The 23945-nt window shown below is 54.6% G+C and overlaps 2 protein-coding genes across 3 annotated transcripts; both read right to left on the bottom strand.

Annotated features, from left to right (window-relative positions):
• Window positions 1-535: 535 nt before the first annotated feature.
• On the bottom strand, window positions 536-3518 carry LOC125691998 (uncharacterized). The gene is made up of 4 exons (XM_048942031.1): window positions 3341-3518; window positions 2987-3220; window positions 1649-1865; window positions 536-1290 (listed from the first exon to the last, which is right to left on the bottom strand). The coding sequence occupies exons 1-4, from the start codon at window positions 3516-3518 to the stop codon at window positions 1086-1088; spliced, it is 834 nt and encodes a 277-aa protein (XP_048797988.1). The 3' UTR covers window positions 536-1085.
• A 689-nt stretch (window positions 3519-4207) lies between these two features.
• Window positions 4208-15344, bottom strand: PITX2 (paired like homeodomain 2). 2 transcript variants are annotated; one of them, XM_048941783.1, is made up of 4 exons: window positions 15250-15344; window positions 13208-13263; window positions 6850-7055; window positions 4208-5459 (listed from the first exon to the last, which is right to left on the bottom strand). In XM_048941783.1, exons 2-4 carry the CDS (start codon window positions 13251-13253, stop codon window positions 4896-4898), a joined length of 816 nt encoding a protein of 271 aa, XP_048797740.1. In that variant the 5' UTR covers window positions 13254-13263; window positions 15250-15344; the 3' UTR covers window positions 4208-4895. The 2 variants fall into 2 exon arrangements, with proteins under 2 accessions (XP_048797740.1, XP_048797739.1); XM_048941782.1 differs by lacking the exons at window positions 13208-13263; window positions 15250-15344 and adding an exon at window positions 8065-8399.
• Window positions 15345-23945: the final 8601 nt, after the last annotated feature.

The following is a 23945-nucleotide window of genomic DNA, read 5'->3' as shown; positions in this document are numbered from 1 at the left end:
TTCTTCTCCCACCTCTCTCCCCCCTTCCCCGCCTTCTTTTCCGCACAAACCTCAGCTGCAACGGTATCGATCCCTGCGTGCTCATCGATCCCCGCCCATGGGGCTGCACGGCACCGCGCTGCATTGGGATTTAAAAAAAATCTTTTTATTTTCCTTTTAATCCAGAGAAAAACACGTAACGACTGGGCACGGCGGGGCCAGGCCGGGGTGTGTAGGGGCTCTCTGTTGTATGAGGCAGCTCCCGTAAGCCGCACGCAGGCACCCAGGGGCGTGCGGGGTCGGGATTAGGGCCGCGGGCGGTATTTGGGAGCAGGGTGGGAGGGAGCGGAGTGGCAGATAGGTACTCCGTCGCACCGGCAAGACGCAAAGCCGAGAACGCCGAGAGGATTTATAGGTGGCCTTTACGGGACGTTTTGCTAGAACCTGCGAGATGATTCGTTTTGCTCCGCGGCGTGTGGGGCCGGTTAATGTTCAACGCGACCGGGCTGCCAGCCGGGCCAGCTCCCCGCGCATCGCCCGGCGGCCCCGGGAAGGGGCCAAACCCCGCCGGAGCGCAGAGGGGCGGTGCTGGTGGTCCGCCCCCGCCACTGTTATCTGGCGCTCTGTGGGCACCCGCGGGAGCATCCTCAGGAGCGGGCCGGCTGCACACGGAGCTCCGCGCTCACACGGCCCCAAGCGCCACTCGGACGGGGGCTGGGGCCGAAGGGCTGCGGCTCTTCCTCAGCTCCACCCCAGCCCCTGGAGCTGCGGCTTTTTCTTACTAAATTTACCTCTTGTTATTTCTTCCTGTTATTATTTTCCTTTTATTATTTAACCTTTTATTATTATTTACTCTTGTATTATTTCCCCCTCCACCCTCCTCCCTTCATTGTTATTATTTTTTTTTCCTTTTATTTTCATTTCTTTCGGTGTTTTTCGTTCTTATTACTTCCCCTTGCATTATTTTCCTCCTGTTTCAGGCCAGCGCTGCGATGCATCCATCCTCCGCCGGCGGTTCGGGCCGCGCGAGACCGGGGCCGCGAGCCGGGGATTCACCTCCAGCTCACTCCGCATCCCCCATCGGAGCCCCGTTCGCACGGTGCCACCTACACGGACCCGACTCCAAACCTCAGCCTCCACCTTGCGGCAGGCAAAAGGTGTCCGGGACCCCAAGGGAGAAGGCGAGCAAAAGCCCCCTGGCAGCAGGAGTCGAGCTGCCGTACCCGCATTTCTCCCTGCAGGCGCGGAGCTGCCCTGAGTCTCTGCCTAGGACGAGCGAGAGCCGAGCTCATGAAATGCGGCCTCCAACACCTTAAAAATAAAAATAAGAAAAAAGTAAAGGCTTTGCCGCCGGTGATTTAAGAGTGAAAGGTTCTTTTTCTTTTCCCCTGTTATTTTTTTTTTTTCCTCTCCCGAGGAGAAGACACGAATGTCTGCTGCAATTAATCCCGCAATGGGTTGCATTTACAAACCCAGGATGCAGCGATCCATTAACCGGGCGCTGCGCTGAGCTCCGAAGGTGCAAACCCATTGTAGCTCAGGGTTAAAGACCGTTCGGTCCTCGGGGCGCACACTGCCCACACCGACACCACTACAACGCGGGTATCCGCAGGGGGAAAACCACACCCTGACTGCACCGACCCCCAGGGTGGCCCCACCATCTCCTCACCAGCACATCTTGAGCGCCCGCTGTGCGGAGTGCGGCGCTGGGGGGAGCGGGCTGCGCCCTTGCCCGGCTGCAGTGTCTTCCAGAAAACTCGGCCGGGCTCGAATGTCAGCTGTTTTCCCAAGGAAGTTCCTTCCTTCCAAAAATGCCGATGGGTCTCGCAGAGGAGTGAAAAGGTTCTTTAATTTCGGAGGTGTAGAAACGGGCAGGTATGGGAGACCTGCGCGTTCGGGAAAATAAGGGGCCGGATGAGTGCGTGCGAGCGAAAATAACGCGGGAAGACAAGAGAGGGACGATGGCACAGCGCGGAGCCCCGCGCTGACCCAGACGAGCCGCCCCGCCGCGCATCTCGTTGCGGCCCGGCCCGGCACGGGCCATGCGCACGCCGCCGACGTTGAAAGTACGCGGAGGAGGCGTCCGAAAACAAAAGAGCGCGGCGGCACCTCGTTGCCCCGGCGGCAGAGGGGCTGCAAGGCTCGGCGGGGGCAGCGCTGGGATTACGCGGGGTTTGCGCGGGCCGCCGGTGCTGTGGATTGGGATGTGGATTGGGAGCAGACGGCGCTGCCCGCTCGCACGCCCGGCGCGGGGGCCGCACAGCAGGAGACGGGAGCGGCCGGGCCGAGGGGCGGGGGGGGGCGGATGGGGGTGGGCGCCCCGCGGTTCACCCCCCCGCGGCTGCCGCCCGCCAGAGGTCTGCTGCAAATTCCCTGTTTCGTTGTGGTTCTTTTTCGCCCCCCTCTCCTCTGCACGGCCTCCATTGTTCCAGGTTCGCGCTGCCACCGCTGATAAGAAGGAAAGCCCCCGAAAAAAAAAAAAAAAAAAAAAAAAAAAGGAAGAAAAGCGCAGCCCAAGATTTTGATTTACGACCTAATCAAAACATTATATCTTTGGTCAAGTGGCGCAGAAAAATGATGACCCTCCAGGCTTCAGCTAGGCGGAGAGAGAAATTCAGATCACACTCGGAGTGATTTATGTCCGCTCCGAGCGGTCACGTTGATTTTTCATCGTTTGAGCCATTACACAGTAGAGTGGAAAACTCTGATCCAATATTTCTGTGCTCCGGAAACGGCCCATATATTACCCTCAACGTATATATACATATATTAGATACGTATATTCTTTCTCCACGCACACACATCCTCTAAACACACATGCAGACATTCTACAGGGAGGGAGAGCGGTATAAATAACCGCGCGCCGAGAAGAACCGAGAGGCGAAAGAGGCGCCCGCCGTCACCGAGCTGTCCCCGCGGGGGTACTCCTTGGGTCGCCCCCGGCTCCGCCGAGCAGAGCAGGGGGAGGAGTGGGGTGGGGGCCCCGTGGCGCGCCGCTGGCACTCACCCGTCCGAAGCGTTGACACGGCGCAGGAAAACCGACGGGAGCAGCGCTGGGCCAAGCGGGCAGCGCGGCCGGGCACGGGGGGGGCCACTACCTCCCCCCGACCCGAGAGAGTGTCGGGGGGGTGGGGGGAAAGGTGAAGAAATAGAAAGAAATAAACAATAATAGAAGAAAAAACGAAAAGAGAGGAGGCTGCCTGCCTCAGAGCGGGGGGATCCCGGTATCGGGCGGGGGGAGCTTATCCCGTGGGCCCGATCTCTCCCCAGGCCTCAGTCCCTCTCTCCCTCTTCCTATCCCGCCGCTCATTCCCCCCGGCCCGCCGGGAGGTGCTCACTCCCCGCCCCCCTGCGCCCCGACGGTCCCGCTCCGGGGGGCGCCCGCCCGGGGGTCTCGGCCCGGCCGCCGCGAGTCCCCCCCGCTCCCGAGTGCGCTCCGCTCTCTGGAGGGACTCTCCGCTCCCTCCGCCGAGCCTCCCGGCAGCCCGGGTGGGAACCGCCGGGAGGGCCGAGCGGCAATTCATCTTGATTTGCCTCATTGTCCGGAGCTCACGAGCTATAATCCCGTATAATTTCAGGAACAAGCAGGTTTAGAATTAATGGGTCACCCGTATTTAAAACAAAACACTCGAGAGCACGACCTTTCCCTCGGAGCGCGCGGCGCGGCGCGGCGCGGCAGGAAGCGGGGGCTCACCTCTCACCCCGCGCCGCGCTGCGCCCGCTCTTTGTTTCCGTACCATCCGCGCGGGGCTTCGGAAATAGCGATGCAGCGCTGCGTGAAGGAGCTGCCGCTCCGCTGAGAAGGTGAGCGTGGGGGGCGACTGCCGCACGGGAGCGGGTTGTTTTGCGGACGGGCTTTGCTTCTTCTTCTCGATTTTTTTTTTTTTTCTTTCCTTTTTTCTCCCCCTCCCTCTTCTTTAAGGCGATAAAAGCTCTCTCTGCGGCTCTGCGGCCGCCAATTCCCGAGCGCACCACTGCAACCGCTCTCTTGGGGTGCGCAGGGGGACAAACAGAGGGATATCCTCCGCTCTGTGCGGCGCACCTCCAGAGGGAACAGGGGTTTTCTATATGTATTTTTTTCCGCATGAAAAAGCGCGTCGTTGTTTCGTACCGCGCTCAAAAGCGGCGCCGCAGGAATGCAGGAAAGACATCCGCGGCTGCGGAGCGGCTGCCGCTGCGCGCCCCTTCGGAAATAAAGCGCTGGACAGAAGAAGTGAATGCTGCATCTTTTACTCCCATGAAATAAAACACATTATTTTTCAAGTCGGCTGAAAAGTAAAACGAGAATATTGTACGAAATGTTATACACAGGGCATGTTTTACATTGCAATATCAGAAACATCTTTGCATCCACCAGAGGTACTATTCTAAAACCGATATCACACAATGTTTTTTTTTTTTTAATAATTATATGTTAGAAACATACAGTGTCGCATTTAGTATATACATTCCCTTGCTCGCAAGCGAAAAACTCCTAATCGCTTCTGTGTAACATGCTTTATTTTAAAGCCTACCCTTTTAAAAACACTGTTGTGATATTACTAACAACTGCTTTTATAAAATTAATTTGACATTTCGATATATATACATCCTTTCCGTCATTTTTTATGTTAACAACGCTAAACTTAAAAAATAACAAGCTTATAGGAACATTAAAATGTCATATCATATCCAGTCAACCATTTGTCCGTATATATATATATATATATATATGTCCTTGTAACTGCTGAAATACTCTTAGCGAAGATCTCCTGATCCGTAGGAGGTCCTTTGAAAACAAAGGAACTATCTCAATTCAGTGGTTTCCTTTACTCCCTTCTCTCCTCTTTCCCCTCTCTGTTTACCCCCTCTCCTCCTCCACGGTGCCCACCGCTCTCCAGCGCAGCTCAGTCCGTGGCAGCGGGGTTGGGTTGGGCTCACACGGGCCTATCCACGGCATACTGGCAGGCGCTCAGGTTGGACGCAGGGTTCTGCACACTGGCGTAGCCAAAGCTGGAGTGCTGCTTGGCTTTGAGTCTCAGGCTGGCCAAGCTCGAGTTACACGTGTCCCTATAAACGTATGGAGGCGTCGGAGGGGCGTATGGACAGGCCGGCGTGGGCACCGCTGAGTTGAGGGAGGGGTTGCTCAGGTTGTTCAAGTTGTTCAGGCTGTTGAGGCCGGAGCCGGGCACACCGGTGACCGCCGAGGGCACCATGCTGGAGGACATGCTCATTGAGGAGATGGAGTTGGGAGGGGAGAACATGCTCTGGGAGGACAGTGGGTTGACATTCATGGAGTTGAAGAAGGGGAAACTCTTGGTAGAGAGGGAGGCTGAGGTGAGGCCCTTGGCCGCCCAGTTGTTGTACGAGTACCCGGGGTACATGTCGTCGTAGGGCTGCATCAAGCCATTGAACTGCGGCCCAAAGCCGTTCTTGCACAGCTCGGCCTGCTGGTTCCTCTCTCTTTTCCTCCATTTGGCTCTGCGGTTCTTGAACCAAACCTTTAGAAATGGGGGAGGGGGGGAGATGGAGAAGCATGTTAGTGGGGGCTGCCCCGAGCCTACCATCCCCAGATGGGTACAGAGCTTCTCCCGTAGATGGCTGTGCTCTCATTCCAACCACAGGAAAGAACGTGGGTTTTTTTTGTTTTGGTTTGTTTTTTTTTTTTTTTTTTTTTTTTTTTTTTTTTACTCCCCCCCGTTTATTTTTCTTTCTGTCCTTCTGTCCTTTTTTTTTTTTTTTTTTCTTCCCCCCCCCTCCCCGATTCTCTCTCTCTTTCTTTTATTTTTTTCCCCGTTCCTTGGCTCAATCCAAAGCACCACCATCCAGGGGAAATACAAGAGTGCAAAAACGGACGGCAGAGAGCCTGGAAAGCGGCGGAACTTTAAGGCAATGTTTCCTATTACGGGGAGGGAGAGGGAAGCCAGCAACTCATAAATCGTTGCTTCACTTGGTTAAAGCTCCGAGTTCCCCCTGAGAGAGCTTCCAGAGCCGGGAACCACTTCTAAACAAACTCGTTCGACCGCTCTTTAGTTAAAAAAAAAAAGAAAAAATAGGGGGGTGGGGGGGAGAGAGAGGCGAGGGGGGAAGAAAGAAAAGAAAATCGCTTCTTAACAATGTGCTAAATGAGGTCTGAGGGAGCCTCCCCGCAGACAAAGGGCAGCGCGCTCTCTCCAATCCACACGCGGGTGTCTGAGCGCCGGGCGGCGGCGGCGAAGCCGCGGAGTCGGTGTGGATTGGAACCCCGGGGGGTGCGGAGCCGGCGGCGGCAGAGCGGAGCAGGGAGCTGAGAGCAGCGCCGGGCACACCGACGCACAGTTCCCAGCGCCGCGCCGCATTGCTAGCCTTCTGCCTTCTCCAAGAGAAGAGAAGGTTTAGGTGTTGTTTTGTTGGTTTGTTTTCCCGAACATTTGGGAGGTTCGGTTCAGCTCACTGTATATCTTTTAATTTATTTATTATTATTATTATTATTATTATTATTATTTTCCCAGCTTTTGCACGCACGCAGGATGTGGCCTCGGGAAGTCCGCAGTGCACCGATGGCTCCCATAAATCTCAGAGAGGGGAAAGGGCGGAGAGGCGCTCGGCGAATTGCGAAGCGAAAGAAAATGCGCGGATGGGCACGTCGGGAGGGAGGCCACGGCCCGCGTGTGTTGTACATCTTTTTCTCGTTAGAAGCCGCGCAGGTCGCAGCCTGATCCCGGCCGCTCTCCCGGCCAGTGGTTTCCGTAGGCTCTCGTCGGAAGGAGCGGCACCGTGACGGCAGAAAGCTCCTCGGGGGGCCGCGCTCCGCAGCGAGAACAGAGCCGGAGGGCCGAGCGCCACTCTCCGCGACGACCCGAAACCGAAAGAGGCCGCGGATCTCTCTCCCCGCTCCGCCCCCAGACTCACCCGAACCCGGGCCTCGGTGAGGTTGGTCCAGACGGCGATCTCCTCGCGGGTGGACATGTCGGGGTAACGGTTCCGCTGGAAGGTGGCCTCCAGCTCCTGCAGCTGCTGGCTGGTGAAGTGCGTCCGCTGCCGCCGCTGCCTCTTCTTCTTGGAGGGGTCCTCGGGCCCCGCATCCTCGCTCTTGCCCTGCTGGCTCTTCTCTTTCTCTGCGAGGGGGGAAGAGAAAACAGCGGGGCGGAAAACAGGGGCATCTCAGCCTCCCAAGCCTCGCCCCGCTCCCCGCGGACTGCCCCCGCGCCGCTAATCATTAACCCGCGCCCGGCCCCCGCCGGCTCCGCTCTCCTCTGCGGGTTTTCCGCCGCCCGCTACGGGAGTTGCGTTCTCCCGTCTGTTTGCGCTCCCGACGCCGGCGGTGTTCCTCTCTCCGCGTACGCGTAACCGGCGTTACCGGCCGGAGGACAGCCGAAGTGCGGCCCGTCCCCACCAGCGCTGGCCGCCCGCCTCTACCCGCAGCGCTCGCCCGTTGTCGTCCGTTACCGCTCATCCTCTGTTCGTATCACTCGTTTGTTTCTACCCGTGTTATTCACCCTATTGCCTCCGTATTATTCACGTTCCATAACAGTGTTATCCGCCCGTCTACATCCATGTTATTTGTGTATCCTATATCCTTTTATCTGTACCATTCGCCCATCTGCCCGTATTATTCGCCTATACACATCCACGTTACTCGCCTATCTGTATCCATGCTGCTCGTCATACGGTCGCCTATTTGTATCCACATTACCTCCTTTCTGTACCCACATTACCTGCCCACTGTATCCATGTCATTCGTCCTCAGTATCCATTTCATTCACCCATCTGCACCCACACGATTCGACATATATTCGTAAGCCTGTACCCATTTTATCTGCCCACTGTACCCGTACAATTCGGCCATCTGTATCCACGTTATTCACTATATATTCGCCTGTCTGTTATCCACATTACTCACCCTTCTGTATCAATATATTCCGCCCTCTGCGTCCCAACATTCGCTCATCTGTACTCACTTCATTCTCCACGTTGTTCACCCATTCGCTCCCCCATCACTCGCCCTCAACACACGATCTCTCGCCCGCTCCACTTACACCGTTCTCCCGCAGCCGTCACCACCCGCCCCGAGCCAGGACCGAGGCGCTGCGGGCCGGGGGCTCCGCGCCGCTCGCCGCCTCTTACCTGCGGCTTCGGGACTGGAGGTGTCGGAGATAGTGTGCACCTCCAGCCGGTGCTTGGCGGCCTCCAGGGAGGAGCGAGCCTGCCCCGGCGCCAGCGCCGTCGCCATGGCCAGCGCGGACTGCTGGTGATGGCAGGAGGACGAGGAAGAGGAGGAGGAAGGTGAGGAAGAGCACAGCTTATTATTCCCGGCTCCCAGGCGCTCCAGGCTTAACGGATCCTTCATGCAACTCATCGGCGAAAGGACGCCGAAGCCAACGGGCGCGCCCGGGAGGGCTGACGGGAGAAGGAGCGCGTGTGCCCGGGGGGGCGGCCCGGACCGTCGCGGCGCCCCCTCCCTGGGCGGCCTCCCGGGGCTCTGCTAGCGCCTGGGCGGGCGGGCGCGCCCCGGAGCCCCCGCCGCCCGGGGGGGCGCGGTGGCGGCAGGCGAGCGAGAGGCTCCGGTCCCGCAAGAGCCGTCACGGCCGCACCGCAGTTCCCCGGCCGGCGGCCCCCGGCCCGCCGCGGGGCTCGGCGGCGCTCCGCGGGGCGCTCCGCTCCGCCGCCCGCGCATGGACCCGCGCCGCGCCGCGGCCAGCCCCGCACCGCATCAGCTCAGACGCTTCCCTCTTGGCCTGACATCTTAAACCGGTGGCGGCCTTCCCCGCGCCGGCACGTCACCCGCGCCCGCCCCGCTCCGCCCCCGCACCGCCTCCCGCCGCCCGCCCCCGCCGCGCCCCGCCCCGTCCTCCCGGGCCTCCCCCGCGGCGGCACCGGGCTGCCGGAACGGAGCGGAGCGGGGCGGCCCCGGGAGGAGAGGCCGGGCTCCGGCCCCGGCTGGGCAATAAGAGCGAGGGCCTTGCGGCGGGTGGGACGGGCTCGCGGCCGCTGACAGCGGTGCCGGCGGTCGCGAACGGCCCTAACGAGCGCGGAGGCAACGAAGAGACGACGGCCGAGAGCAGCTCTCCGCGGCGCGGTTCGGGAAGCCCCCACCTCGCAGCCACCGATGCGGGGAGGGCTGCGCGAATCCCGGCCCCGAGCACGCGTAATCTCCGCGCCTCCGCCCGGACCCGCCGGAGAAGCCTCCCGCTACGGCCCCGCGCCCTCCCCGCAGCAGTACCCGCCCCGTCCTCCCCCCCCTCCGGGGCTCAGGTGCCGCCGGCCCGTGGGACAGTTCCTCCTCCTTCCTCCCCTCCCTTCATTCCCCCCTCCGGGGTCTCTCCGCCCGCTGATGTTCGCACCGTTCCTCGCAATGGCACTTATCGCCGAACAGCACATATTCCTTTGGCGGGCTGTTAGTAAAGAAGGTTAAATTAATTTACATTCTGCTCATTATCTGCCGTTTAAATGACGCGTTTTTATCCCCGAGATTTGGCAGCGAATCTCTTTCCTCAGACCCCACAGCGTTTCGGCGGAGACAACGCTCTTACATTTGTAGTGGATTTTAATCTGATAAGACTCTAATTTGCTTAAGTCTCTTAAATAGGGGGTTTAAAATGATTCTAGCCGTTTTCTTATTGAATTTCCTCTAATTCCCCCAAGATCATAAAGTATATGTGTAAAGTAAATATTTCCTCCCTCCGCACGGGCAGCCGATGACCTATAACTGAGTCAATACGAAGCCGGCTCCGCTCCGCGCAATTTGTTTACCGATCCTGTCCCCGCACCCTTCCCAACCCTCGCTACCGCTGTCGGACCCCCCCGTTGCGGACCCGGCCCTGCGTCCTCCGCTCCCACCGGGGGGGGTGGGAAAGCAGATCCCCCAAAAGCGAGGGGGTTTAGGCTCTTCCCCCCTCCTACAGCCCCGCACCCGGCTGGGAGGGGAGCGGGCAGGCGGCGTTAGTTGTCATGGCGACCATAAATCACCTAAATCCAAAAATACCCACCTAGAAGCTGAGATGAAGCTTTTATTTCCCAAGCGAAATAATATTTTAGAAGCTGTCAGCCAACCGAAAAACAAGCTCATTGTAGGCACCCAAGCCATATATTAGCGCTAAAGGTTCCAATTAAAATGTCAAAAGTCTTTTTTTTTTTTTTTTTAAACTTTTCCTTTCCCTCTGGCAGCTCCCATCCCTTCTCGGGCCCGCACTCCTCGTTGCGGGGCCGCCCCAAAGCCCAGCCCGGGGTGCTGGGTGCAACCCCTAATAATAGGGACCGGGGGACCCTTCCTTCTCCTTTTGCTATTCCTTGGTTGTATTCGGTTTATTTTTATCTTATTCTGAGTGTTATTTTGCCCCCTTCCCTCCTCCCCACCCACCCACCTCCCGCAGGTCTTTACTTTCCCACTTTTCCTTTATCTCCCGATAGGATCGTTGTGTAACCCTCTCCCCGACCGACACCTCGGGGTTGCGCAGTCCCGCTCGCTTTACCGGCTGCTCCCCTCCCTTGTTGTCTCCCGCCTATCTCGGATTACCGCGTATTCTCCTCGATGAAGAGCCATTAATTACCCATTCAGTCAATATTAGGAAGACTACAGAGCTTTTTACATAGGATTAAGAAGACATCAGATTGTTCCATTAGTATATTCCTCCTCACGAATAAGCTTTCCTTATACATTTCGTTTTCCCTGGAGTGAGGCTAACAACTGCTGCATATATTACTCTCACGCGCCGGCGGGGAAGGAAAAAAAATAAACCATAATTGATGCTACAGCCGAAACGCGGTATCAAACTTTCGGGTGAGGGGTCTGTCCCCGTCCGGCAGCGGGGGGAGGCGGGGCCACAGCACACACCGGGCACCTTCCGTGGGGCTGGGCGTAAGGCGGGATCACTGCTCCATTTTTCACTTTTTTTTTTGTTTTGTTTTTCTTTTTTTTTTTTTTTTTAAGCGATATGAAGTTACTGAGTGTTCAGCCCAAAGAACGATTTCTTCTTCTTTTCTGCTCCTTTTTTTTTTTTTTTTTTTTTTTTTTCTTCTTCCCCCCCCCCCTCCTCCCATCCGAGGGGTTGAAACAATCGATTCGCGCTGGTGCCGCTGATACGGGGCGTACTGTAATCCCAGTGCTTTATACTGGGAGGTGGCCGCTGCTTTAGCGACACCCGCGTTAGCGATTGATGGGGAAGGAATTCTGCAGCACAATTCGGGCAGCTAACGAATTCTATAGATTCTATTCGTTCAATTAAAAACGCACAGGTAGAATCTAAGCATCCCTTGACCCTTCGTAAAAATTATTCGAATAAGCCCCTCAGAAACCAGCATTCCTGTTGGGTGCTTTTCCAACCATATGCACCCAGCAGCAATTTTTCCGCCTCTCCGGGTAATCAGGGCACCCGCTTTTGCCACTCTCGGCTGTAGCGCTATTTTCGCACTTGACTATTTCCATTTCCCCGGGCGCAGCGGTCCCGCTCCCAAGCCGGAGCCCCAGAGCCCGCCACGCTTGCGGCATCTCCGCCCGAATTTCGTTCCCTCCTCCCGCAGGAGCGCTGCATTGACCCGACGCTCGCGTTCGCGCTGCCGTTAGAGGCATCCGTAGGCAGCAACTCCTCGCCGTGCGTCCACCTATAGCTCCCAACCCGCGCAATCACTGCGTAGCGCTGCCCGTTCCCAAACACGCGTTCCGACAGAAGCGGTCCTGGACGGTCCCCGCACTATTTCACTATCCTACGTCTGACGCACAGAAGGACGAAAAATTTCTCTCGGAGGAAACTACGTAAAACCTGAAGTTTTGATGCTCAGGCACAGCCCGCAACCGACGAGCACCGCGGGATTCATAGCGCAACGAAACGAAGGGGGAAAAAAAATCGATAAAACCTCTGCGCAAACCTCTACGGAATTCGAAGACAAATCGCAGAGATTCGGGCTCTGCCCCGCACGTCGGGGCGCTCCGAGAGCTGCCACCCGAGCACATCTGCCCCACAACAGCAAGTTGTACAACCCAGCGCTGCTCCATGGGTTCTTGTTCAATTAATGGCATTCAAGCTATTCGGGTAGAGATTTCCCCCTCAGCCCGACGGGTAGGACGCAGAACGGATGATAGGGGAACGAGGCAGGGCATTGTACGTGCTTGACAATAACCCGCGTTCCTAATTGACGCTTAAGAAAATATCCGTTTGTTTCTCGGCGGGAGAAGTAAAAGTGAGCATGTCAGCGAGCGCATGGTGGCATTACTTTTATAAATATTTTGAAGAGTAAAGCTGGCAGGGAAGGGCTCGTAAATTTCTTCTATCGGAAAGGTTCCCACTTCCCCATTAGCTTGCGCTCAGAGCTCTGATTAAGACCACCTGTTGGTCGGGAGGGAGGAAGGCCCTCCTTATTTCCCAACCATACATAAAGCGATGTCACCCTTCCTTTCCACCTTATTTAACACTTATTACCGGCCGAAGGACAAAGTGCCAGCACCCGGCAAAACCGATTTGAGCACAATTCAACATGGCGTATGTTTCCGGGATTAAAACTTATTGGCTCCTGAAGCCTGCACGGCCGGGATCGCCCCGCATTTCACTCTCTGCCGCCTCCGATCCTCACCGTAGTGCCTGGTGGGGTGCGATGTCCGATGGCCTCATGGTGCTCTGAGCCTGAGGCTACTCCCAGAACAGCACTGAGCTGCGGGGGTTAACGCGGCATTCCCACAGGGGAGTGTTTAACCACGACACCGGCAAGGCGTGCATTATTAATTCCGTCTAGTTTCCTGTATTATTAATTCAGGTTAATATATTTTATTTAAACAAAATTACGTTTATCTTGGATTAAACAGTCTCTTGGAATACAGAGCGCTTGTTTTCTTCTTTGTAATGTGTTTGCCTGGGTGTTTTTCTTTATCACCCCTTGGGCTCGCCCACCCTCGGGCCCCCTGCAGCGGGCAGAGGATGTGAAGGCGGTGTGGCACCCCTCAGCTATGGGGAGGTTATGGGGGGCTAAAAATGGAAACAATTAAGAAAAAAAAGTCCCCAAGCTAGCAGAGAGAACCCGCCGGCAGCGGAGAGGCACGGTGCGAGCGCTGCGAGCGTTTCGGGGCGCTGCTGGAAGCGGGCGGCTGGGGGAGGGTGCGCACCTGGAGGCGCCGCGCGAGCGGCCGGCGGCCGGCAGGGGGCGCCATAGTGCCGCGCAGGCGGGCGGCCGGGCGCGGAGCGGCGAGGCCCGCGGAGGAGCTGTGGGCGGCGGGTCCCTGCGTTCCCCCGGCGCCTCCCGGCTCCCCCGTCGGAGGCCGCGGGGCGGTGGGTTCTCTTACCTAGCTGCACGCAGGCTGAGACAAGTTTACGGCAGTTGGACTCCATTACCCGTTATCTGCAAAAGACGAAGCGCGTTGGGTTGTTAAAGCAACGAATCCAGGACTACAGTTACATATGTAATAAGTATAATAATCATAGCACTTATAATAGCAATTATAATAACAACAGGTGCCCAGGAGCCCCGTCGCAGCCATGCTGACGTGACCTCCCCCCACGGAGACAGGTCGCGCCCGGGGAAAATAGAGCGCAGCCCCCGATGCGGCTCCCGGCCCGGCTCCCTCCCGCCGCCACGTTTTGGGGACGCCGAGGAAGGTCCCCAGCCCCCCCGGTCCGAGCGGCTGGGCGGTAAAATCATGGGATTAGTGCCTGATTGAGATGTCTGTTCGGGAGATATTACAAAATTCATTATCACAGCTCTCTACTAACTCGATATGAAGTAACACAGATGGGATTTTATTAGTCCAGGCTTCCAGTGTTTACTTATGATAATTTCGGGGACAATTTGCATGTCACCGTCGCTTCGGTGTGCCTCGTTGCTGCCCCTTTTGTAACGCCCAAGCCGGGCCGGGTCTCGGCAATACCGCAGATGGGACCGGTGCCGGCGGGCAGTGCTCCGTCCACCCCGGCAGCTACGAGAAGGAAAGAGGGACGGGAAAACCCAAAGCAAAGTATCGAGAGGCACGGTACGAGCCTGGCGGTCCCGGGACGCCGTGACACAGCGCTTCTGCCCGAGGCCGACGCGGCTCGGAACGGACTCTGGGCCTAGCGCCGGGCACGGCCTATTTGGGACGCGGCCCGCAGCCCTCGTTCTCCTCCGGCTGCCCGAAACGAGTCCTGCACAGCCAGCGGCCGCCTGCCCGCCTCGGGGTCTCGGCTGACCCACGGACGGGACAGCGGCCACGCCGAGGGGAAGTTTGTTCTCTGTATTCACCCGCTTCGATGAAGAAAAATGCCTTTGCAGGGCCGATTTCTGCTCCTTGACTGTAATGCTCCTTCCCTTTCTCACCCTCTTCATTTTGTTTCTTTCTTTTCTTTTCTTTCCTTTTTTTTTTTTTTTTTTTTTTTTTAAATAAAATTCGTATTTTTTGATAAACCACATTGCAGAGCAGGTCCAAGAGGAACGAGAAGCATTTCCCTATAGTCTGCAGCGCGGTGCCTCAATTGCAGGCGGCTCTGCCCTCCACCTATAGTGCCGTTGCTAGTGCCGTATCTCTGCGCACTCCTCGTTCACAATTAAACATTTCTGCAGGCTCACACTAGCAGCCCAGAGAGTTCCTTTCCTTTCCCTTCCCTTCCGTTCCCTTCCCTTCCCTTCCCGGGCCGGCTCCACTAGGGAAGAACCTGCTAGCAGAACTACCACTGTAAAACCTGCAAGACGCGAACAACGAAGCAGTGTCACACAATGTATTTTTATCTCTTCTTCCCCCGACCCTCCCCGCCCCCCCCCCCCTTTTTTTTTTTTTTCTTTGTACCTATTGCTATTCTTTAAGAGACAAAAAAAAAAAAAAGAAATAAGCCGAGTCCCCCGGCACGCATCCCAACAACTCCCGAAGCACGGAGGGCTGTGGGAGCGGCTTTACGCCGGGATTTCGGCCCACGGCCGCCGCCTCCACAACGAAAGCGGCTCGGAGCGAGGCCGTCCACCCGCCGGTGACGGCCGATACCGCCGTCCCGGGGACACCCCCACCGCAAGGCACGGGCTCCCTGGCCGCAGCCACCCCACGCCGAGACACGGCAGGCTCCGCCGTACCCGCCCCAATGGGGAAAGCCGGGACGCAGCGGCAGCAGCCGTTCCCAAAGAACTCCGGCGCTCGACGGGCCAGGAGAAGCCGTTTAGAAATTAGGATCGAGAGGGCCGACCGCTCGTAATTGCCTCTCGCAGGAGCAGGGCCCGACCCACAGGTAACCGCGGGCCTGCTCCTGCAAAGAAGGAGCCGCTCGCTACCCCCCCGAGCCCGGGCAGCCTCCGGGGACGGGCAGCTCCGGCTTCGGCCCCGTCCCGTCCCGCCCCGTCGTGCCCCTCTCTGCGTGCACCACTCACCGGGGCCGGCCGCCGTTCGCCCCGCCGCTCTGCTGCTGCCGCTACCGCTGCTGCCGGGGGCGGCGGGGCCGCGGCGGGCTCCTGCGCTGGCTGCGGGGCTCGGAGCCGCCACCGCCTCCCTCCGGCCCCGGCCCCCGCCCCCGGGCCTGACGTCACGGAGCCTCCTCCAAGTGCCCCGGGGCCGGGCCGGGCGGCGGCTCCGCGGCGCTATGCTGCGCGGGGCCGGGCGCGGGCGCGGGCGCAGGGGGCAGGCGGCGGAGCGGCGGCGGCGGCGGCGGCAGCGGCAGGAGGGCTGGGTGGCCGCAGAAGAGCCGAGGTGAGAGAGAGAGGGCGGCCGTGGCCCCTCCGCGCCCGCGTAGAGCGCGCCCCGCCCGCCCGGGAGGCGCGAGTTTGTGTGCGAGAAGTTTCCCAGGCCGGGCCGGTCCTGCTCAGGTGCAGAGACGTAGCGCCGGGCTGTGGCGAGAGGTCTCTGCTTCCACCCGCCTCCCCCTGTCCATTCTTTTCTTTTCTTTCTTTCTTTCTCTTTTTTTTTTTCTTTCTTTTTTTTTTTTCTTTCTTTTTCTTTCCTTTCCCCCCCCCCCGCTTTTTTCTTTCTTTTTTTCTTTTTCACTTTTTTTTTCCTCTTTTCTCTTTTTCTCTTTTCTGTTTCTGTTTTCTTTTCCCTTTCTGTTTTCCCCCCATCTTTTCCTTTCTTTTTCCTTTTTTGTCTTTTTATCTTTTTTCCTTTTTTTTCTTTCCATTTTTCCCCTTTTTTCCTTTTCTTTTCTTTTCTTTTCTTTTCTTTTCTTTTCTTTTCTTTTCTTTTCTTTTCTTTTCTTTTCTTTTCTTTTCTTTTCTTTTCTTTTCCCTTTTTCTTTTCCCTTTTTCTTTTCCCTTTTTCTTTTCCCTTTTTCTTTTCCCTTTTTCTTTTCCCTTTTTCTCCAAATCCTCGGGGTTATTGTTCTCATCCGACCACCAACGCAGAGCCAAGGCAGGGAAAATGCCCCTCAGCCCCGCGCTGCTCGTTCGTGCCGGGATCACTACTGGCCCCGTTTGCCCCGAACGGCCCCGACCCAGCGGCGGAGGGAGAGGTTTTCGATTTTAAGCCGTTTTCGGCGTTTGAGAAACAAACGAAGTCGGATGTGTTTACTTAGAACAAACCAAACGGAACGCTTTTTTTCGCAGCATTTTCATAGTTTTGTTTCTGGAGGGACTATGCGGGGAAAAAAAAAAAAAAGAAAGAAAGAAAAAAAAAAAAGGAAAAAAAAAAGAAATGATACATTTTCTTTACACATTTTCTCAGTTCGAGGGCAGCACTAGGTCTATCGGTGGCTGTTTTGAAAAGATTTCAGCCGCGGTGCATTGGAGCTCTCTGCTTCCCGGCCCCGCGCAGCGCAGCATAGCGGAGGGGTTGCGGCTGCAGTCACCGTGTGCCCCTCGCCGATGTGAGGGGTTCTATGGGAGAACCAAATGGACGGAGCGTGCCCTCGGATGCCTGCTTCTGTCCTTGAGACCGCAGAGCCGAGCGAAACCCATTTTTCCCGGCGCATCCGAGAAAGGAGAGGCAGCACTGCCGGCTCCCAGCCGGCGTTTCCCGGGGTTTAACGGGGAGTTGCGCGGGTGCGCAGCCCCGCGGGGCGCAGCCCGGCCCCGCTCTCACCCTCGTTACCCCTCTGCAGCCCAAGTGAGCAGCTGGTGGGAAATGCAAATGGCTCCTGGAGGAACAGAGGAGAGCGGGTGATTTTCATTCCCTCCTCGAGTGTGTGGAAGGAGCTGGACATACGTTTCACGCTCCTAATCCTTCTTTTACATTTTTAGTCATACTCCTATTAAACAACTAATTAATGCCCGGAGTCACCGGGGAATACATTAGACATGCTGCTGTGGAAGAGGGTCCAGGGTGGCTGGAAACCGCGGAGCCGCCTGAATGCCCGGATTCCAATTTTTTTCTTTCCCCTTCTGTCAAAAAGAGAAACGGAAGAGCACAAACCGGGGCAGCAAAGGCCGCTCAAAGAGCTGCCACGGCGGTGACAGCCCGAGGGCGGCTGACGGAAAGGGCTCGGCCCGGGGTTCTCTTCCGAAGAAATGAAAATTAAGAACCCCCCCAACCGGCACCGTGCGGCCACGAAACGTCCCTCGGTGTTTTCCATCGGCCTCCGCGGAGGGACCGAAGGAGAGCGGAGTTCTGCTGCGCAGCGCCGGGCGCTGATTGCCTTTGCTGGCAGACTGTGCTCGAAGCGCTCCGTCCCTCTGCCCTCAGCCTTCCCCCCCCCCCCCCCCCCCCGCCTCTCTGCGCTCCTTATCTGGCGGCGAACGCGTATGGAGATACCTAGGGCCGCTCTGTTAACACGCTCAGACGCTATCGATCTGTTGGGCTGCTCGAATATTTTCTTCCCGTCCAGAGTCGGTTTCAAAATTGCTCATTCGGACGGCTGATCCCGGCGCTACAACACAATGATTGTTCCAAAATTAAGCGTTTCGAACGGACGCAGCGATTTGCATATAAATTACAGGGGCCCTGCCTCGCGTTTTCCGGCCGTTTTATCATCGGTTCGAAATGAGTGCTTAACCACTCGAACTAAAAGAATACCTAATGAATTGCCCAATTAAGGCGCTCCGTGGAGCCCGCTCGTTAGGTACATCGGGGCACGCCGGGGTGAGGACGGCAGTGCGAATGGGGCGCAGCGATCTCCGTAAGCACAAAGTAACCTCAAGCCCCTTATTTGTTTTTCTTTTCTTTGATCCCTTACTCCTCTCCTATTAATTCCTTCTTTCTTTTTTTTTCCAGAAGGAGAGGGAAGAGGAGACACCACCCGGGCCCTCCAGTTCTGCGATGTCCCGGGGCAGTGGGTGGCAGTAGCCCGTGTCGCGATAGTGTGCTAGCCGAGAGCTTACCTTCGTCATGAGCATAGGCATAAAGGCGTCTCCGCTACGAGAGGCAGCGCACAGCGCGAGAAGTTCAGAAAAAGAGAGCGGCGGTGCGAAAATCTGTAGCCTCGGGGGCTAGCCGGCAGCCCCTTTCATTTCAAGCGCTTATTGATTTGCTGTTGTCATCTTTGGCGACGCAGAAGGACACTTGAAAGAATTTCTGATGGGGCTCTGATCTGAGAAACGAGATGACCTGACCGGGCTCTCACCAAATTCTTAATTACCACATCAACTGCCTTAAAAATAAAAAGGGAGAGAGGAGGAGGGAGAGGGAAAAAAAAAAAAAAAAAAAAAAAAAAAAAAAGGGGGGGGGGGGATCTCTCTGACAGCAGCTGAATTTGCTTATCGAGAACTTTTTTAACCATTCCCAAACTCTCCTTCCCACCGCCGCGGCCTCAGCCTTATCCTCGCCCCCACCCTGCTACCCGAGCGAGTCCCGGGGCCGAGGCAAAACGCAGCCCACCGCCCCCCCCCCCCCTCCCTCCCGCCCCAGAGCAGCTCTGCGACTCCTTCCCCCGGCAGAGAGAGGAGCTGCCCTGGGGCTGGGGAGGCAATGAGGACGGAGCAGACGCATCGGGTTGGGGTGGAGAAGTGTGGAGAGAGGTCAGCACGAGGGGGGAAGGAGGTGAACGTGTGTATGTATATGTGTGTGTGTTGCACCCACCAGACATGCAAGCCTGCAACTTGTCTGCAGCCAGATAACGGAATATCAAAACTGGATGCATACATCTTTCCAAAAGGAAAATTCATATGAGAGTAACAACAGAAACCTGTTATCAAAGACACCAAGAAGCACGTCGTGCGTGGTGTTGCTCGTTTGCAGGCATATAAGACTGAAAGATGACAGCGGGGCTTTCCAATAGGGCTGAAAGCAAAGGAGCTGCCTTTGTCCCACATGGTGCACACACACAGGCACATTCCTTCTTCCTGCTCTGGCTGCTGTTTCTTCAGGACAAAGCAAGCTGTTGCTTACAGGCATCTTCCCCTCCCTCCTTTTTTTTTTTTTTTTTCTTTTTTTCTTTCTTTCTTTTTTTCTTTCTTTTTTTTTTTTCCCCCCCCTCTTGTTTTGTATGTGTTCACTCCTTATTTCAGAGTCAGGAAGCAGAGTCAGAGGGATGGGGTTAGCACCTATGCTGGCCTCTCTCATTCTGTCCACTCCATAGCAGCATCCCAACCCAGGTTGTGAATGCTCAGAGGGCTCCTGCTCAGTGTGTGGTTACTCCGTGGATTACTTTGCAGGATCACTGCCCTTTCTCAGCACGTGCCAGTCTGACCAGCTCATGTCTCACCTCTGAGCAGGGCAGACGATGTCCATGTCGTCAGTGTGTGCCACCCATCACTCATGAGCCAGCTACTGAGCTGCAGCAACCAGGATTGTCTGGTTAGACCTAAGCCTTACACTCCCCGTTGAGCCTCATCTCCTCACAATCTGGTTTGTGCAGTGGCAACACTTATCAGTGATGATTAGATGGCCTAGCACTGGTTTTCAAGCCTCATTGTATGGATTCAGTCGTTTGTGACAGGACTTTTCAGCCCATAGCTTGCTCATATCCCATGTCCAGCTCAGTGTACTTAACACGTCTTTCTTCTCCCTCTATCTGACTCTGCAGTACTGTCATTGGACTTCTTTCTCAGTAGTGTCATGTTGTAGTTCAGCAATTGAATGAAACCACCCCTTGTTTCCTTGTAGGAGCTGGATTCAAATTTGGGGGATTTGAGAGCTTAGCAGAGAAACCCTAGAAGGGGTGCCACTTGGAGGGTTTTTTTTTAGCATGGCTTTCTACACTGCTTTGTACATCTTGTCCAAAGCTTATGGAAATCCAAGATCTTCATGTAGTTGCTTAATTCATTTTCATCCGTGCTTGGTGAAATTAGACATTCTGCTAAGCGCTGCAGGTGTAGGCTGAAGGGGATGTCACATTTTTCAAAAAACAGGTATAGCCCAACAGTACTGCTACTGTTGGGGTGTCCCAGCTCACTGCCTTCCTATTGCTCTCATCCGGAAACCACGCAGGTGTCACACCTTCTGATGGCTGCGGCGTGCTGGATCTCATTGCTCATGCTGTGAGTGTTCGCACTGTTTGTGCTCACTCTCCTTGCTATGCTTGTCACATAGCTGCTTCTGCTGGACTTCGTGTTTTTTTGGTGCTACTCCATCCCTCAAGCTGTAAAATGTTCAGCTTGAGGTGTTTGTGTGTGGTGCTCGGCTCTGGTCTGAATGCTTCTGAATGAGAAGAGTGAAAATAATGCCAGAATGACTTCAAAATATCTGAATACCATAGTTTTGTTACAAGAGAGTATTTCTTATTACTTTTATTATATTTATTGGTTGTGAACTGATTGTGAAGAAGCTTACTGAAGATGAGGTAAATATGCATCACTTAGGCTTTTTCCTCTTGCACAGTTTTTGGGACGTCTGATGTCATGATTTGCATCCAGCCTGTCTACAGTGTTCTAGATGGTGTATCCAGAGTATCTAGTAAGTATCCAACAGATATCATGTCATTCCTCATGTCATTCCTCACAGCAAATCACTTTCTCATCTTTCTGTTTTCCAAGGCCTTCAAGTTGCCACTGATTTATCTCTCTCTCTCTCTTTGTGTGTGTGTGTAAACTATCTTAAATCAGAAGAACATGTCAGAAATCTCCCATCTCTCAGCACAGGTCTCTTTCCCCCATCACAGCTTCTCACTGAGGAAACAGAAAAACCCAAGCAAATTTCATCAAAATAAAATTATCCAAAAGAAGTTTGTTTGCTTTTTTTTTTTTTTCTTCCTAACAGAAGTAGAATTTCTCTACAAACCTGAAACTGCAGTGGTCACTAAGATCACTGCAGTAGTGCTGCAACTGCAGCTTAAACCCCATGCTATAAAATATCTCGTATTTTCTCTGTGGTGGTTTTTCCTTTCACTTGCTTCACTTTCTGCCAGCCATGAAGAGAGAAAGCCTATGTTTCAGGCTGCACACCTTCTTGTGTTGAAACTTTCCCTGTGCTGGATGGTCATGGGCAGTGTGACTTCATCAATCCAACACTTCTGTGGGGAAAATGGCACCTGGCCTCCTTGAAAGCCATTCCGTAGTAGTGTTGGGATAAATCAGTGCATGGGCATTGCCCTGCTACTGTCTGTTGGGGGTGTCCCCGCCCTGATGTGGGTCACCACAGGCCCCTGGGGTGTCCCGGCTGATGTCCCAGCTGATGTGTGCCATCCATGAGCCCTCAGACCATCCCTGCTCTGATGTGAGTTACCATGGCCCTCAGCAGTCCACTGTGGCAGTGGTCCTTCAGGGTGGCTGCTCCCATTCTCCGTGGAGGCTCTGGAGTATGTCTCTCACCCCATGTCTGCCACTTTTTCTTGGTAAAATTGCTTGGGAAAGGGTCTGGTGTGCATTTTTGAAATTTCAAGGCAGAAGACTTTGAGGCATAACAGTCAGGTTTTGGTATGCATTGAGGTTGTTCCACTCTGTGGCCTTCAGAGCCCACTAGAAGCAGGCAGGCTCATGTATGTCCAGGCAGCTCTGCCACCACCATGGTACCATGGCTGCCCCTGCTGCCACTGCCACCGTCGTGCCTCTTCACGGGGAAATAGTGAGAGACATGCCATGGTCTGACCCCAGGCTGCTCACTGGCTGTGACAGTGGCAGGAACACTGACCTGATGTCCCTGCTCTCCCCACAGAGCCCAGAAGAGGTTAACATATTAAGCAGCGACTGGGGAAACCTCTTGTGTAAGAGCAATGTGGTGGCACCCAGTGAGCTGCTCTTTGCCTGGGAGTGCAGCCAAGTTGCTTACTCACTGTAACGCACCGTGTCAAAGAGCTGGCTCCTTATTAGACAGTTCTTTTAAAAAGTGTTTCGCTTGGAAACATAATGGCAAATTTTCTTCATCAGTTCAGCATTGCTTCATTTTTTTTTTTTTTTAAACTTGTATTTTTATATGAAGCTGTTCTGGCATCCCCTGTCAGAGAAAACGTTAAATGCTTTTAGAAAAATATTTGTTCTGATGGAATTTATGATGTGATCTGTTATTCAAATTTATAGTTAGCTTAACGTGGTAGTCTAGATGAAATGGCTCCTGATGACATTGCGGCAATCACATAAAGCCATACTTAGGCATGTTTGGACAGCTTATCAAAAAGTGTTTGGAAACAGAGCGTAGGTATAATAAAATGCAAAGAAGAGTTGGAAAGATCTCCGGCTAAAAAAACCCGAACAACACACACCAAAGCCCTAAACTGTAAGACGAGTTTATATACAGCCTATAGGAGTGCCTCTGCTTCACCCAGGCAAAAAGACATTGACTTTGAAGCTGGGCTTGGAGAGGACAGTTAAAAGGTGCTTCTTTTTGGCAATAGTGAAAAAAGGGAATCCGAATGTGTTTGTTGTGTCCAAACCGCTCCAGCAGACAAGGAAGGAGAAGAGATCTAAGGGCAGGTTTCCCTCCTTTCAGGAGCCTGGCTTCCCAGCTGTAAGATGCTCACAAATGCTACCCTGCTGAACGTGAGCAGGTCTTTCACAACATGGAGCCTGCTCCTGTCTCATGGCCTTCCCTGGGAGTGGTAGTACTGCCTCATGAGGATGACTGCCACGTACAGCACCGCTCTGCTCAGAGAGGCCATTACTTATCTGTCAACTGTAGCTAACTCAGCTCTGTGGATTAATAGGAATGCATGTTTATGGATTTGCTTGCAGTAACTACAGTCATTGATCTCATGACTGAGCTCTTTCTGCAATGGGTATATCGTGCTTTTTCTGTCTGCTGTCTACTGGCCTTATTTTGTGGGCTTATTTTAGCCTGGGCTTATTTACGCCACCATTGCTGGGGATGAGAGCCATGCTGCCTTCCTGTGCTTCTTAAATCAACACAATCCCCATGCACCCTTTGGGGAGGAAATCAAAAGGCCCTTTAAATTTGGTAGGCAAAAGTTATTGGGGTCGTAAGGAGATCTTTCTGCAGCTCATTTCCCTGTCTTTCTCTGCTGCTGGGCAGCTATTGCTGATTCTGGTTATTGTTTCCCCTCTTGATTTCTGAGCCCCAAACATTTTCACACAACCCACTTGACTTTATTTTCTTTTTTGCCTTGAAGCGCTGGGAATGCAGGGGCTGTGAATGCTTTGTGGCAACAATCTCCCAATGAAATGAAAGCCCACGTCAAAGCAGGGAGGCTCAGAAAACACTGGACAGTAAGAACAGCCAGGAAGTTAATTCTGTCCTCTTGGATTTTAAAAGCTACTGAACATACCTGTGATTATAAGCGAGCTGTAGGTCAATAAAAATGTCTGTTAGTGCTTTCATTATAATCTCAATTGTTGGGAGTTTACATAGCACAAACATTTGCTTTGTGGTAAAAGTACAGCATGTAAGCCTTTTGATCTACACTCAGTGAAAAAAATAACTTTTTGCTTTGTTTTCATTCCCTCCAAACATGCTTTACAAACTGGATTACAGCAGGAGTGATCTGATGTTTGAGCTATAAAACACGGCATGAATATAGATGACATTGGCCACTCCTACTTTGTTTAGTTGGGGAGAAAAATCCTTTTAAAAGGCGTGATAAGATCTCCTCTGACTACTCTCAGTAGCAGACTCTACCGTCTCTGCAAAGAGATGAGAAAGTCTGAAATATAGGCTTTCCCCCAAGTATAGCTGGGTGATGAGTAATAGGTGGGGGCACTCCCTCTGCTGCTCTGAGACATGTGAGAGGGCAGAGAGACATTCAAAACATGGTGAGGGTGAAAACTTTGAGATTCTTCAGTTCATAGAGGGTGAGGACACACACACACTAAAACAA

Source organism: Lagopus muta, chromosome 4 (genome assembly GCF_023343835.1).
Source record: "Lagopus muta isolate bLagMut1 chromosome 4, bLagMut1 primary, whole genome shotgun sequence".
Lineage (NCBI taxonomy): Eukaryota > Metazoa > Chordata > Aves > Galliformes > Phasianidae > Lagopus > Lagopus muta.
The sequence above is the reverse complement of the archived record's forward strand: the minus strand, read 5'-3'. Positions and strand labels throughout refer to the sequence as shown.